Source organism: Lutra lutra, chromosome 7 (assembly GCF_902655055.1).
Source record: "Lutra lutra chromosome 7, mLutLut1.2, whole genome shotgun sequence".
Classification (NCBI taxonomy): Eukaryota; Metazoa; Chordata; class Mammalia; order Carnivora; family Mustelidae; genus Lutra; species Lutra lutra.
In genome coordinates this window covers 81,072,537-81,089,061 of record NC_062284.1, presented here as the reverse complement: position 1 = coordinate 81,089,061, position 16,525 = coordinate 81,072,537, and the positions used below count along the sequence as shown (strand labels likewise).

Genomic DNA, 16,525 nt, shown 5'->3' with positions numbered 1-16,525 from the left:
GGGCTACTAGTTGCCTTCTGAAAATTATTGTTAAAAATTATTAGAAAATTATTGTTAGAAAATTATTGTTACAATTTCCTTTTTCACATTTCTAAAACTGGAGGACTCTTTAAGGGTGGTGCTCTGAAGGATCAGAGGAACATCTGCATTATAAAATAATTTCTGTATGCAGACTTTTACTGTGTCAGGTTTTAAGGGGCGTGATTCTGTGATATGGTCAAATCTATGAAATAAGGAGCTATTTAAATGTTCTAATACTCTGCTAAAGAGAAGATCATGATTTAAAAAAATCCTTGATTTCAGTGAATTATAACATGTAAAAGATGGGATTTCAGTATCTAAAGTCAGATTGTTTTCCTTTGATAGTTAGCCAAAAGTGGAATTGATTGTGTGTGTGTGTGTGTGTGTGTGTGTGTGTGTGTGTGTGTGTGTGTGTGACTACCACATTATGTTCATGAGAACTGGTCCTAAATTACAGGATGGCACCTTAACATGTTTTAGGGATAATATATTTCATCAAATTTAAGATTCCATTAATTATAATTATTTTATGTCACTAAGGAAAAAATACTGCCAATTTAGCTGTGACTTGCCATTGCTTGTAAGACACATTCTGATTCCAGAATATTAAAGTGTTTAAGAAAATGTGTGCCTTAGAAACTCATTGAATATCGTATCAGGCCTCTTTCTTCTACTAACCGTCTAGTAAAAGGTATTGAATTTTAATCTTGTGTAATTATTAGATTTAAAATATATATATTTTGTTCATAGGTTTGCAGATAAAAGATTCTTCCAAGTAATTATAAATTGTCTTCTCAATGTTCTTTTGGAATATAGACTGTGTATTATCTTTTTATTCACAGAAATGTTTTTTTTCATATCCGGTAAAACTCCTGTTTTAGTCCCATTATTACTTTCTATTTTCAGTTCTCGTGCAGAACAGCTTGTCAGCATCTTCATTGTGTGGGACTGTTTATTTGACACAGACTTCATGGGGTGGGGGAATATGGAAATATGAAAGATGGTACATATATTAGTCCATAGTACATAGGCAGTGTCATTAAGTAGTTGTTATCTTTAACTTGATAGGTCACGTAGCTAAACCCAGCCTCTCTGATTGACTTTATTCTGCCTTTTCCCTTATATGATAGTTTACAGTTTCTATTTATATATTTTCCTTTTCTTTTTTTTTTTTCCTCTTAAAAAGTTGTTTTTTGAGAGCATGACCGGTTGGGAGCGACAGAGGGAGAAAGAGAATCTTAATCAGGTTCCATGCCCCATGTGGAACCCAGTGTAGGGCACAGCCTCGTGACCCTGAGATCATGACCTGAGCTGAAATCAAGAGTCAGATGCTTGGGGCACTTGGGTGGCTCAGTGGGTTAAGCCTCTGCCTTCGGCTTGGGTCATGATCTCGGGGTCCTGGGATCGAGCCCCGAGTTGGGCTCTCTGCTCAGCAGGGAGCCTGCTCCCCCCCCACTCTCTCTCTGCCTGTCTCCTCTCTGCTTGCTTGTGATTTCTCTGTCAAATAAATAAATAAATAAAATCTTTAAAAAAAAAAAAAAAGATGCTTAACCGATTGAACATGCTTGCTTGTGATTTCTCTGTCGAATAAATAAATAAATAAAATCTTTAAAAAAAAAGATTCTTAACCGATTGAACCATCCAGCCACCCCTCATTTGTTTACTTTTTAAATGTATCTCTCCCCCCATCTCCACTGATCCCATGGGAGATCCTACCATGTCTGTTTACAGGTATATATATCTGGTGCCTAACACAGTTTTTGGCACAAGTCATGTTATGCTTCCTGTGGCTGATACTGACATTGGTGATAGGATTGTTATTTTTTTTTTTTTTAAGATTTTATTTATTCATTTACAGAGATACAAGTAGGCAGAGAGGCAGGCAGGGAGAGAGAGGGAAGCAAACTCCCCGCTGAGCAGAGAGCCCGATGCAGGGCTCAATCCCAGGACCCTGGGACCATGACCTGAGCCAAAGGCAGAGGCTTTAACCCACCGAGCCACCCAGGCTCCCCAGGATTGTTATTTTTAAACCCAGTCCATATTGTTGATCTTTTTCATTACAAGTTTGTAGACTTGGATTTAGTTTGTGGTTATCCTTTATCTTGTGTTGTTTTCTACCATTCTTGTGACCAACATTCATTTTATATTTGTGGTGGTGGAAGAAGGGTGGCATCAATCAGTGTGGTTTTTATACTTGTCTCTTGAATTTTTCCTTTGTTTTGTAAGACCAGTACACAGTTAACTTATAATGCTTTGTTAATTATCTTGAGAATAAGGTTGTTGGTTTTCTTTTCTAGATTTCCTGGATAGCTGTCGTGCCAGTACTCTGTTAGCTGAGCTAGATGATGATGAAGACTTGCCTGAGCCAGATGAGGAAGATGATGAGAATGAAGATGACAATCAGGAGGACCAAGAATACGAGGAGGTTATGGTAGAGAGAGTGTCTCCCATTCTCTTAACTAACATAAGATGTTTATAATTGAAATGAAAAGAGGAAAAGCAAAGTCCTGGTTAAACTTTGAAATAGGGAAATATGGGATGAGTATGAAAAAATGTGGTTAATTAAGAAAAGCACCTTTAATCTGAACATTTATGATTCTCTTTTAAGAGAAAATAAATTGGTTATATTTGGAGAATACTAAAATGTCACATGCTGATGTTTTAACAGGTTTAAAAGTATAAAGAACTGCATTGATCCTGAAGAATATAATTTTTATGTTCCTTTCACAATAATTAGACTATTTTATTTTTTTAAAAGATTTTATTTATTTATTTGAAAAGAGAGAGAGAGATCATGCACAAGCAGGAGGAGTGGCAGGGAGAGGGGGTAGCAGGCTCCTTGATGATGCAGTACTCGATCCCATGACCCTGGGACCGGGACCCGAGCTGAAGGCAGACACTCAACCAACTGAGCCACCCAGGCACTCTAATTAAACTATTTTAGTATGTACTGTTTTGTGGGCAGTATCTCCGTATTATTTCATCATTCTTTATAGCTGTGAGGTAGAGACATAGAAGAAATAATATGTCCTAGTTAATCTATCAGTTAAGTACAAAAGTAGGGACCTAAGCTTAGGAAGTGTGATCCAGAACTCTTAATGTTTAACCACTGCGATTATCTTCAAACTGAACTTATACCTGGAAATACCCTTTATTGTAACTTGTATATTTTTTATTTTTCTTTATAAAATGTTATTAGATTTTAAAAAATTTCACAGGTTGCTTTTTAACGGTGTGAAGGACTCCCAAGAAATTCTTTTAGTATGTCTTACATAAAAACAGATATTACTGTTACATATTTCTTGTGAAGGTTGTGTATGAGGCATGGTGACTATAAAGCATCCAATCTGTAAGTCTTGTGAAGATGGCTAATGAATATCAAGTTTTTTTTAATGATAGTTGATGATAGGGTGGATAGTTTTAGGTTAAGGCTGAATGGGAATATATATATGAGTCAAATAATTAAACATGTCTCTTCACATTTTCTTATTCCAGATTCTGAGACGTCCATCCCTGCAGCGTCGAGCTGGCTCTCGCTCTGATGTAACACACCACGCTGTCACCTCGCAGCTACCACAAGTCCCTGCTGGAGCAGGGAGCCGACCTATTGGGGAGCAGGTAATATCTTAATGTTTATCTTCCCTACTGTGTATTTTCCTCCCTTTTTACAGTAAAGCATCAACCAAAATGCCTAGAAGAATATATGGGGATTGAGGTGGGGGTGAGAAGTTACCAGAAAAACAAAAAGAAATTTCCCTTACTGCTTGGGTTTTATATTCTAGAAAGAGTCCATGATTGCTCTGGCATAATGCATAAAGGAGTTTCTTACTTTTGAAAGCACTTCATCTTGGCCCTTGGGTAACAGTTAACGTTTATTAAAATGATTAATTTTCTTATCTAAGATTCACAGGTTTGGTAATAGTAGTAGGGTTAATAATATTAGTCTGTTAGCTGAACATTTATTATTCACGAATAAATAAATTATTATTTTATTATTTTATTTTAAAATTTATTTTATATTTATATAAATATTTCATATTATATATTATATTTGTATATGAATTTTTAATATTTTATATTTATTTATGTTATTTATATAAAGTTGAATTGATAAATAATTCATTTATTAATCAACAATGATATCAATAATTAAGTCCTAGCCTTGGTTTTAATACTTTCCATGTATTAACTAATTCAATCCTTTCAACAACCTTTTGAGGGTTATTATCAGCCCTAATTTTTAGATGAAGTGGTTGGTAAAGGTCACATGTAGACATTTTGGATCTAGGACTAAAACACACACATTCTCATTACAGAGATACCATGTGTCCATTTCATTTGTTATAAAAGTTAATTTAAGTGTTCAGACTATGAGAGGCTATGTGTGCATATAAGTACATGCATAATTGTTATTTATGACATCAGATATTTACAACATTTACCATTCATTGATCTTTTTTGTTGATAGTAAAAGTGAAGAGAAGAAAATGTTCTTTTAAAAAACTTTCATTTTTGCAAATTTTCAAACATGCTTGAAGTAGAAAGAGTAACGCAGTGAATCCCCAAGAACCCATCATCTGTAATGATTACCAACGCTTTGTCAAACATGTTTGATTTATTTGCCCATAGTTATTTAAAGCATCTTCCAAGCATTGTATTTCGTATATAATTCAGTATATAATAAAATTTACTTACATTTTTTAAAAGCAACTTATTTAAAAATAATTGTAAGTTCACAGATTCACAGGAAGTTCCAAAGATAGGTTTTGTGCCCTTTGCCCAATTTCTTCCAATGGTTACCCCTTACCTAATTAGAGTCTAACATCAAAATCAGGAAATTGATACTGATACAGTGTATGTATATGGTTCTTTCTCATTTTATTGTTTGTGGATTAGTGTAAGCACCATTAAGGCAGTTTACTTTTGGTAAGCTTAAATCGTTAAGAAATGTATGTGCCTATTTACACTTATGTCATCTTATGCTTAAAAACAATGGCTAAAGAGCGCCTGGGTGGCTCAGTGGGTTAAGCCGCTGCCTTCGGCTCAGGTCATGATCTCAGGGTCCTGGGATCGAGTCCCACATCAGGCTCTCTGCTCAGCAAGAAGCCTGCTTCCCTCTCTCTCTCTCTCTCTGCCTGCCTCTCCGTCTACTTGTGATCTCTCTCTGTCAAATAAATAAATAAAATCTTTAAAAAAAAAAAAACAAACAAAAAACAATGGCTAAAGGGGCACCTGGGTGGCTCAGTGGGTTAAGCCACTGCCTTCGGCTCGGGTCATGATCTCAGGGTCCTGGGATCAAGTTCCACATCGGGCTCTCTGCTCAGCCGGGAGCCAGCTTCCCTCTCTCTCTCTCTCTCTCTCTCTGCCTGCCTCTACGTCTACTTGTGATTTCTCTCTGTCAAATAAATAAATAAAATCTTTTAAAAAAAATGGCTAAAAAAGGAAGTGTAATAGCTATATAGAGAAGTATTTAACATCCACCTCATTTTAAAGATAGCGTGTCACTTTGCAGTAAAGAAATTTATCTTGTTTATCTGTATGTGGAATTTTAACAGGAAGAAGAGGAGTATGAAACTAAAGGAGGACGTCGGAGAACATGGGATGATGATTATGTACTCAAGAGGCAGTTTTCTGCTTTGGTTCCTGCTTTTGATCCTAGACCTGGTCGTACTAATGTCCAGCAGACGACTGATCTAGAGATTCCACCCCCAGGTACTGTGTATTTTAGTTTTGTGATTTATTTTGAACATATACCAAATAAGATAGTTATATGTAATTAGTAAAGTAGGTGGCTACTTACATATTCAGGTTATAAAGAAAAGTTTTCAGAAAAAAGAAACAACTATGTATCAGCCAAAAATCCTTAAAAGATAGATTTTTTTTTTTTTTTTTGAAAGATTTTATTTATTTGAGAGAGAGGGAGAGAACACAAGCAGGGGAGAAGAGCAGAGAGAGAGGGAAAAGCAGACTAACCCCCTGAGCAGGGAGCCCTGTTCAGGGCTGGGATCATGACCTGAGTCAAAGGCAGATGCTTAACTGACTGCTACCCAGGTGCCCCAATACAGATTTTTTAAAGGAGTATATTATAGTACTTTAAAAAACAGTGTGTTCTGTATTTGTGTAATTTCTAAAGGAAGGCTCACTTAGGGGCACCTGGGTGGCTCAGTGGGTTGAACCTCTGCCTTTGGCTCAGGTCATGATCTCGGCATCCTGGGATCGAGCCCTGCATCGGGCTCTCTGCTCAGTGGTAAGCCTGCTTCCCCCTTCTCTCTGCCTGCCTCTCTGCTTACTTTGATCTCTCTCTGTCAAATAAATCAATAAAATCTTAAAAAAAAAAGGAAGGCTCACTTAAAGGTAGATAATTTGTATTCTATATTCTGCTGGATCAGAATTGCTGTGGATATTCCTATTCTACTTTGACTTTGGAAAATTGTGTAGTAGTTTCATTTATGGTCTTGAGTTAGCTGGTACCTTTCTCTCTTACAACTCTGTTTTGGCTATAGTAGGCACACTAATGATCCCCAAAGGTATGTGAGTCCTGACCTCTGGAATCTGTGAATAGGTTACCTTAATAAACAAAAAAGACTTTGTAGACGAGATTTAATTCAGGATTTTGAGAAGGGGGAATTAATCCTGGATTATCCAGGTAGGCCCAATGTAATCACAAATGTCCACATAAAAGGAATATAGGAGGGGGATGCCTGAGTGGTGCAGTTGGTTGGGTGTCAGACTCTTGGTTTCGATTCAGGTCGAGATCTCGGAGTCATGAGAATGAGTCCTGTATTGGACTGTCTATTCAGTGTAGAATCTGCTTGAGACTGTCTCCTTCTCCCTTAGCCCCTCCCCCTCTGCACTCTTGTTCTCTTTCTCTCTAAAGGAAGTAAATAAATCCTTAAAAAAAATGTTTAAGAGAAATTCAGGAAAGTCTGAGAGAAGATTTGACAACAGGAAGCAGAGATCAGAGTGATGAGGGGTCATGAACTGTGAAATATGGGCAGCCTCTAGATGCTTGAAAAGGCAAGCAAACAGATTCTTTCTTGGAGCTTCTAAAAGGAACAAAGCCTTGGGGCACCTGGGTGGCTCAGTGGGTTAAAGCCTCTGCCTTCGGCTCAGGTCATGATCCCAGGGTTCTGGGATCGAGCCCCACATCAGGCTCTCTGCTCAGCAGGGAGCCTGCTTCCCTCTCTTTCTCTCTCTCTGCCTGCCTCTCTGCCTGCATGTGGTCTCTGTCTGTCAAATAAATAAATAAAATCTTAAAAAAATAAATAAAATAAAATAAAATAAAAGGAACAAAGCCTTGCCAATCCATTTAAGGTTTCTCAGTTCTAGAACTGGTTGTTTTAAACCACCCAATTTGGGGCGCCTGGGTGGCTCAGTGGGTTAAGCCGCTGCCTTCATCTCAGGTCATGATCTCAGGGTCCTGGGATCGAGTCCGCATCGGGCTCTCTGCTCGGCAGGGAACCTGCTTCCCTCTCTCTCTCTCTCTCTCTGCCTGCCTCTCTGTCTACTTGTGATCTCTCTCTGTCAAATAAATAAATAAAATCTTAAAAAAAAAAAAACAAAAAACACCCAGTTTATGGTGATTTGTTAAAGCAACAATAAGATGCTAATATACTGAACAATTTAATTTGTGTAAGCCTGAATTTTCTTATCTCTTACCTGAAGAAAGTAATAATTTCTGTTTGACAAGGTAATTAAAAGTTTTTTTTAAGGTAATTAAAAGTTTCAAATGAGGGGTGCCTGGGTGGCTCAGTGGGTTAAGCCGCTGCCTTCGGCTCAGGTCATGATCTCAGGGTCCTGGGATCGAGTCCTGCATCGGGCTCGCTGCTCAGCAGGGAGCCTGCTTCCCTTTCTCTCTCTCTCTCTGCCTGCCTCTCTGTCTACTTGCGATCTCTCTTTGTCAAATAAATAAATAAAAATATTTTTAAAAAAAGTTTCAAATGAGGTAAAATATATAAAGCGCTTGCCTTGGTACCTGGTCCATGCCTCAGTAAACCTCAGCTGTAGTAATCAGTATATTATCCTTAAGGAAGGCTTAAATGTTGATTAGGTGTGGAATGTATTTTTTACTTGATAGAATGATATTTGTGTTAAATAGGGAAGTAAGTGTGCTTTGTAGTATGATGTTCTATGGTGAGGTTGCATATAGGCCAAATCAAGATGTTTCAAGATCTTTCAAAAAGAAAAACCTAGGGCGCCTGGGTGGCTCAGTGGGTTAAGCCGCTGCCTTCGGCTCAGGTCATGGTCTCGGGGTCCTGGGATCAAGTCCCGCATCGGGCTCTCTGCTCATCAGGGAGCCTGCTTCCTCCTCTCTCTCTGCCTGCCTCTCCATCTACTTGTGATCTCTCTCTGTCAAATGAATAAATAAAATCTTAAAAAAAAAAAAAAGAAAAAAGAAAAACCTATGCTAGGGAATATAAATAGGTACAGATTTTTTGTAGAGCTCTTTGGCAATACATTTCATATTGTTACTACTAGAAACCTATAGCAAAGAAATACCAGCTCTGGGTGCCAGTGATGACTACTTGCGTAGAAAGTAGAAAATTGGAAATGACCTTCCATTATTTCCAGTAACAAGGACTTGGTTTGGTTAAGGTTTAATGGAATGTCATGCAGTGAATAAAGTTAATACTTTAGAAGATTATATTATGATATGAGGAGAAAATTACTGAGCTAAGGAAAAAGAAGAGTACACCACCAAATACACTATGTACCTCTGGTGGGGGGCGGTTACCTCACAATCTGCTCATTCATTGTGAGCAGAAGGTTGACAGTTCAGTGACTAGAGTCTGTGCTTTCTCAGTGTGTGGTTTTTTTCTGGATGTAGAATTATGAATAATTTTAGTGTTCTCATAAGAATAAAATGTTTCTGAAATATTCATACAATTAGCATGTGTTTTTTTTTTTTTTTTTTAAGATTTTATTTATTTATTTGACAGACAGAGATCACAGGCAGGCAGAGAGGCAGGCAGAGAGGAAGGGAAGCAGGCTCCCTACTGAGCAGAGAGCCTGATGTGGGGCTCGATCCCAGGACCCTGAGATCATGACCTGAGCCGAAGGCAGAGGCTTTAACCCGTTGAGCCACCCAGGCGCCCCTAGCATGTGTTTTCTTAAAACATTCCTATCATATGCATAAATTCAGCTTTAGTGCTCTGTCTTTAAGTAACCTGGATATATTGTTCCCATTTAAAAAAAAAAAAATTGTTGGGATGCCTGGTTGACTCAGCTGGTTGAGCGTCTGCCTTCGGCTTGGGTCATGATCATAGGGTCCTGGGATCGAGCCCTCCATCGGCTCTGCTCAGCGGGGAGCCTGCTTCTCCCTCCTCTTCTCCTTGTGCCCTCTCTGTGTCAAATAAATGAATAAAATCTTATAATTTAAAAAAAAAATTTGTTGAGGCCAGAATAGTCTTTAAGTAGCTGAAGTCTTTAGCTAATATCTGACAGAAGAATTTAGATTTCATGTAGCTATGTTTCCCAGTGCATTATTTTTTATGGACTGCTTGTTATAGTGTAATTGTTTTTGATGTCTTCCGTATTTTTAGGAACGCCTCATTCAGAGCTCTTGGAAGAAGTTGAATGTACTCCGTCACCTCGATTAGCCCTCACTTTGAAAGTAACAGGTCTTGGAACAACTCGTGAAGTTGAATTACCACTCACTAATTTCAGATCAACCATTTTTTACTATGTACAAAAATTGCTTCAATTGTCCTGTAATGGCAATGTGAAATCAGATAAACTTAGGCGTATTTGGGAGCCAACATACACGTAAGAGATTTTAACTTAATGTTTTAAGTAGATAATTCCATGATACATGAGCCTAGAACCATTGTATTTCTATATTTTTTACTATAGAAACAGAAATATTTGGTTCTTGTTCTCCTGGTTTACAACAACAGATAATAGCATTTGTGACTCCTGAGATAGAATAGTTTAAGGTTTCAACTGAAGGTAACTTTAGAAATAAACTTCAGAAATAACTTTAGACGTATTATGTCTTAATTGTTGAACTCTTTGCAATTGTGTATGAAGTACTAAATATTTTTTATTTGTTATTTGTTTTGGAGTTTGCAAGTTAAGCCTGCCTCTTTTTGTTCATTCATTCATTCATTAATGATGATATTGCGCACATTTAACGTTTTGGTGCCTCTTTCTGTTAATCTGTAAAGTGAGCATGGTTGTGAGGAATCAACGAATGAATACATGTAAAGTGTTTTCAGTATTGTCTGAGTGCTCAGTATTACCTATAATTATAATTATTATTATTTAATAGTTTAATATAATTTAATATAAATAAAATTTTAGTCATCCTTATATAAATTTTACTTTAATTTTTCTGATGTTCTTTTGACATCATTGATAATTTTATATAATGTCTAATAAAGTAATCTAGATTCTTTAGAGATAGAACAGAAGGCTATCGTAGTTATTTTTTCCCACCCTGTTCAGTTTTTATTGGAGTTTCAAATTTTATCTCCACTGCCTTATGTGAACATAAAGCCTCCTGGTCCTTGTTGTTCGTATCTCTTTTATTTTTACAATAAATGAAAGTTATAACGCATGATATAGTGTATTACTTCATATCTTTAAAGGTCCTAGGTTTGATGTATGCATTCTTTGCAATTATACTAGATTTATAAATAATAACTCTTTTTCAGGAATATGATTTCTCCTACTTTCCCCCATGTTTAACAAATTGATTTTTTTTAAAATAAATTGTCCCTGAGTTTAATGTTTAAGCATATGGCTAATGAATGACATCATTCATAATTTTTTAAAGAATTGAAGCCTTACTGGAAATAACCATAAATTATTTGATTTATGAATTAATGTGAATAATATCTTCATGTTTAGAATCATGTACAGAGAAATGAAGGATTCTGACAAAGAGAAGGAAAATGGAAAAATGGTAAGTGATACTTAAATAGATCTTCTTGGCCACTTAGTGGAAAAAAAGGGAAAATAAAAACTAATATTGTTTTAATTGAACATTTGAGGAAAAAAAATCACTAACATGGAATTCTTTAGATGAGGTTAAATGCATGATTTTAAAGCTGCCTTATATAAATGCATGTGAAATAGCATAGACTTTTAATCAGGAAAGGCCAACATTTGGTTTTTCCTATTGTAGGGTTGTTGGTCTATAGAGCATGTGGAACAGTACCTTGGCACTGATGAATTACCAAAGAATGACTTGATAACCTACCTGCAGAAGAATGCAGACGCCGCTTTCCTGCGCCACTGGAAATTAACTGGCACTAATAAAAGTATTAGGAAAAACAGAAATTGTTCTCAGCTCATAGCTGCATATAAGGTATATATTGGCATCAAAATACAACTGGGACTGGCTTTGTGCTTTGTTTGCAGCTTTTAAAGATTCTTAAGAAAAAGAGGTTCATTGGGACAAGCTTAAAAAATGAGGTTGAATTAACATTGTTAATATGCCAAATATTAAAATTTCAAATATGATTTGTGGTATTGGATCTAAGTAAATGTTTTTTTTTTTTTTTAAGATTTTATTTATTTGACAGAGATCACAAGTAGGCAGAGAGGCAAGCAAGAGAGGGGGGAAGCAAGGCTCCCCGCTGTGCAGAGAACCTGATGCTGGGCTCAATCCCAAGACCCTGATGAGATCATGACCTGAGCTGAAGGCAGAGGCTTTAACCCACTGAGCCACCCAGGCGCCCCTAAGTACATGGTTTTAACTGTGGCTTACTGTGGTTATAGTTTATTTGGGAATGGTTTAGAACACATTGATTTTCAAATTGGGTTATAGTGTTTTCATTTAAAAAGACAGTTTGAAAGATTTCAGCATTTTCAAATACTTATAGGATGATACAGTGCTTTTCTCGAAAATGTGATTAATAGCTAGTTTTGCTAATTGTTTCTATAGGATTTTTGTGAGCATGGAACAAAGTCTGGATTAAATCAGGGGTCCATTTCTACTCTTCAAAGTAGTGATATTCTTAATTTGGCAAAAGAACAACCTCAGGCCAAAGCTGGCAATGGACAGAATTCTTGTGGAGTAGAAGATGTCCTTCAACTTCTGCGTATTCTCTATATAGTTGCAAGTGACCCTTACTCAAGAATATCCCAAGAAGGTCTGTAAGAATCCGTGTTTCATTTCTATGGCATTTTTAAAAGGAAGTCGGTTTATGTCTTTATTAATTTTATTAATTTTTCAGAAGGTGAGGAGCAGCCTCAGTTTACTTTTCCACCAGATGAATTCACTAGCAAAAAAATCACAACAAAGATTTTGCAGCAGATTGAGGTAATTAGATAGTTGAACTCTCTTCTGCAACTTTTGGACTTTCAAAGTATTGTTTTCCTTTTCTACTTCTCACCATCTCTACTGTTAGTCCCTGATTCATCTATTTAGGCCATATGGTCCATTGTATTACTTTCTTTCATTAGTTTTAAGAACTGACTCCTTTTTGTCTTTTTAAATAATTGCCTTATAACATTGTTATTTGTTAATTTGCAGGAACCATTGGCTTTGGCAAGTGGGGCTCTACCAGACTGGTGTGAACAGTTAACCAGCAAGTGTCCTTTCCTAATACCATTTGAAACTAGACAGCTTTATTTCACATGTACAGCATTTGGTGCATCAAGGTAGAAAGTGTTCCCTTTTATATATTTTTAATGTTATATAAGCTCAAAATGTACAAATATACTTTATGTCAAGACTGATGGAAGGAATATATTATTTTGTTTTCTTATGAGTTGTCAGTGTTTAAACATTTTTAAAATTTCTGGTTGGATATATGCTCTCCTACAGTTGACTCTTGAACAATTTCAGGGTTAGGGATGCCAACCCTCCCTGCACAGTAAAGATATTATTTATTTTAGAGAGAAAGTTCATGAGTGGGAAGAGGGGAAAAAGGGAGAGGGAGAAGCAGACTCCCCGCTGAATAGGGAGCCCATTGCAGGACTTGATCCCAGGAATCTAGGATCATGACGTGAGCCAAAGGCAAACACTTAACCGAAAGCCACCCAAGTGCCCCGAAAAATCATATTTAAAAAGTGTAACTTTTGACTCCCCCAGAACTTTATGAATAGTCTGCTGACTGGAAGTCTTACTGAAACAAACAGTCAACATGTATTTTGCACGTTACAGGTATTATGTACTGTATTCTTAGAATAAAGTAAGCTAGGGAAAAGAAAATGTTAAGAAAATCATGAGGAAGAAGAAAAATTTACAGTACTATATTTCTAAAAGAAAAATCCCATATAAGTAGAACCCCGCAGTTCAAGCCTTTTTTTTCTGTCTCCTTCCACAAGATAAAAGTTTCATGAGGGCAGGAATTTTCTGGCAGTTTTGTCACTGATCTAGCTGCAGTTCCTAAAGCAGTGTATATAGCACATTGTAGGTAAATATTTTTTGAATCATTGAGTACCCAGAGTACTTTCAAAGTGATATAAAAGAATTATAATTTAAAATGGAGCTGTTGACTTCCCTGATAAGTTACGCTATTTACAGATCATTTGTGCATGTGGAACTATGGGCCTCTTGTCATAAATGGCATTGGTTATGGTTTTTGTTTTATAGATAAGGAAATTGATTCTCAGAGTATATAGCTGATTGACCTGAGATTACAAAATAATGGTAGCACACCTAAGAGCAAATCTTTTTATCTTCTTATTCCTACTTCAGGATTCTTTCTCCTACCCTAGATGGGTTAGCTCTGCATTATTGAAAAGAAAATATTTTTATTTTAAAAAAGATTTTATTTATTTATGTTGGAGATAAAGAGTGTAAGCATTTGGAGGAGCAGAGCGAGAGGGACAAGCAGACTCTGGGCTGAGCACAGAGCCCAATGCAGGCCCTAATCCCATGACCCTGAAATCATGACCTGAGCTGCAATCAAGAGTTAGACAGCTAAGCAACTGAGCTACCCAGGCGCCCCCAAAGATTTTATTTTTAAGTAATTTCTAGGGGCACTTGGGTGGCTCAGTTGGTTAAGTGCCTGCCTTTGGCTCAGGTCATGATCCTGGGGTCCTGGGATGAGCCCTGCATTGGGCCCCCTGTGCAGGGGAGAGCCTGCTTCTCCCTCTCCCTGTGCCTGCTGCTTGCTCTGCCTACTTGTGCTTTCTCTCTGTCTCTCTGTCAAATAAATAAATAAAATCTTAAATAAAGATTTTTTAAAAAGTAATTTTTGTATCCAGCATAGGGCTCGAATTTACAACCTGAGAGCAGGAGTCACATGCTGTACCAACTGAGCCAGCCAGGTGTCCCCAAAAGAAAATATTTGAAAGTCAGTTGCATTTTAATGATGGCTTTCAGTTTGTATCACAGTAATAAAGATAGCTTAATGATTTTTTAGTTTCTTCGATAGTTAAGAAATATTCATTTGTATTTTTATGTATCATAGGTTTGGCTATTTTTTTAATTGAAGTATTGACACGCATGTTACATTAATGGCGGGTGTACAACAGTGACTCAGCAACTCCTTACATCATGCTGTGCTCACAAGTGTAACAACTGTTTGTCAACCATGCAGTGCTATTATAATTCTATTGACTGTATTCCCTGTGCTGTTCCTTTTATGTATTGTGTATATTTTGATGTTAGTGGGGTTGGGACCACAGACCTTTATTTTGATCTGTTAATTACTAAAGTAAAGAGGAAAAATACCTACGTATTTTCTCCTTTGTTTAGGAAAATAATACAGGGGTTTATATGTTTTAAGAGAGGAAGCAATAATTTTTGCAATAAGAAAATGTACTAATTCTGTCATCTAATAAAATACTATTTTTAAAAAATATAGTTAAATCTTTGAATTATGTTGCTGGTTTAATAGTACATTCAAACTATTACTAAATGTTAGAGCGCCAGAAATATTTTTCTATTTTAGAGCAATAGTGTGGTTACAAAACCGACGTGAAGCTACTGTGGAAAGAACAAGGACCACCAGTAGTGTAAGGCGAGATGATCCTGGAGAGTTTCGAGTGGGTCGTCTCAAGCATGAAAGAGTAAAAGTCCCACGTGGTGAATCACTGATGGAATGGGCTGAGAACGTCATGCAAATACATGCAGATCGGAAATCAGTTCTTGAGGTATCTCACTCACATCTAATTTCTTTTAGTATGCAGGAATGGCAGAAAACCAGCAAACCTGTATGTTCCATAGCATGCAAACCATGTTAGATAGGAATGAAAAATGGAGAGGGATTTCTCTGCCCTCTATGCAAGGCCTTTCCCTTTAGTAGAGCATCTTTTGTAAGAGGATGTCAACTTACCTTTTCAGAGGTCAGGATCTTGTGATTGGTGAGCAGCAAAGAGTATCTTCACTCTTGAGGTGGAAAAGTGCTTGGTCTTTTTTTTTTTTTTTTTTTTTTTTTAAGATTTCTTTCTTTCCTTATTTGATAGAGTGAAAGAGACAGTGAGAGGGGGAACACAAAAAGGGGAGTGGGAGAGGGAGAAGCAGGCTTCCCGTTGAGCAGGATACCCGATGTGGGACTCCATCTCAGACCCTGGGATCATGACCTGAGCCAAAGGCAGATGCTTAACAGCTGAGCCACCCAGGCACCCTAAGTTCTTGGTCTTTTTGAAGGACATTACTCCTTTCTGAACAGAGCCTGAACTGAATAATAGTACTCACTAAGGATTCTTTTTGATAGTCTAAATTTTACCTTCATATTAAGCTCTGCTATTAGATATCTGCAGTTTTGGGGTACACTGTTCTATACTATTGTTACACTGTGCTTGGCATTACATCATTAGCCTGTATTGAGAGATGTTAAGCAAATAGCAGTATAAAATGTAATACATTTACTGTAGAGATGTTATTGTAGGCATTGTTGATTATATCCTATATACCTGTTACTCCTAATATGAGGGACAGTGGATGAAATTTCTCTTATAAATGTGAACCAGCCGCTTAAGTTTATCTTTTTTTTTTTTTTTTTAAGATTTTATTTATTTATTTGAGAGAAAGCTCAAGCCAGGGATAGAGGCAAAGGGAGAGGGAAAAGCAGACTCTGTGCTGAGCAGGGAGCCTGACAGCCCGATGACATGGGGTTTGATCCCAGGACTCTGAGATCATGCCCTAAGCCAGAGGCAGATGCTTAACTGACTGAGCCACCCCAACAGCTCTTAGTTTATCATTTGAATCAGAGATTGATCGTGACAAATATACATGTCAAAAAAATATAAAAGGCTCTTAGGGCTTTCACTTTAAACTCTCTTCACCTTCATCTAATTCTTCCTACCAAATATATTCCTCTAACTAGGTAAACCTTAATTATTTTTTTTTAAATCATTCACCATATGTTTTTATAAGCTGCCTCAAGTCATTTGTGGAATATGTAGAGTATGGGTAAAAGCCTTTAAAGTTATTGCCTAAACTCAGAAGTGGAAGAGTTTAGGTTTTATGTTAAATAGACACACATACAAAGCTGTATGCCATCTTTTCCTCAAGCAAATGATGTAACCTTTTTATCTAAAATTTGGTTTCCTTTGGTGTAAGAAAAAAAGAGATAAAACCTATTTTTTAGGGTTGATGTGA

General features: G+C 36.9%; 1 protein-coding gene across 7 annotated transcripts in view; it reads left to right on the top strand.

The window, feature by feature from the left end:
- HECTD1 (HECT domain E3 ubiquitin protein ligase 1) overlaps window positions 1-16,525 on the top strand; it is a 95,133-nt gene that overhangs the window by 70,924 nt on the left and 7,684 nt on the right. For 4 of the 7 annotated variants that reach the window (XM_047737922.1, XM_047737920.1, XM_047737916.1 and 1 more), the window contains 10 exons: window positions 2,319-2,452; window positions 3,517-3,639; window positions 5,577-5,733; window positions 9,564-9,786; window positions 10,873-10,927; window positions 11,150-11,332; window positions 11,912-12,119; window positions 12,204-12,289; window positions 12,503-12,630; window positions 14,874-15,075. In XM_047737922.1, coding sequence (XP_047593878.1) covers window positions 2,319-2,452; window positions 3,517-3,639; window positions 5,577-5,733; window positions 9,564-9,786; window positions 10,873-10,927; window positions 11,150-11,332; window positions 11,912-12,119; window positions 12,204-12,289; window positions 12,503-12,630; window positions 14,874-15,075 — 1,499 coding nt within the window. The remainder of the gene's footprint in view (window positions 1-2,318; window positions 2,453-3,516; window positions 3,640-5,576; window positions 5,734-9,563; window positions 9,787-10,872; window positions 10,928-11,149; window positions 11,333-11,911; window positions 12,120-12,203; window positions 12,290-12,502; window positions 12,631-14,873; window positions 15,076-16,525) is intronic. The other 3 variants (XM_047737919.1, XM_047737918.1, XM_047737921.1) reach the window with 3 other exon arrangements.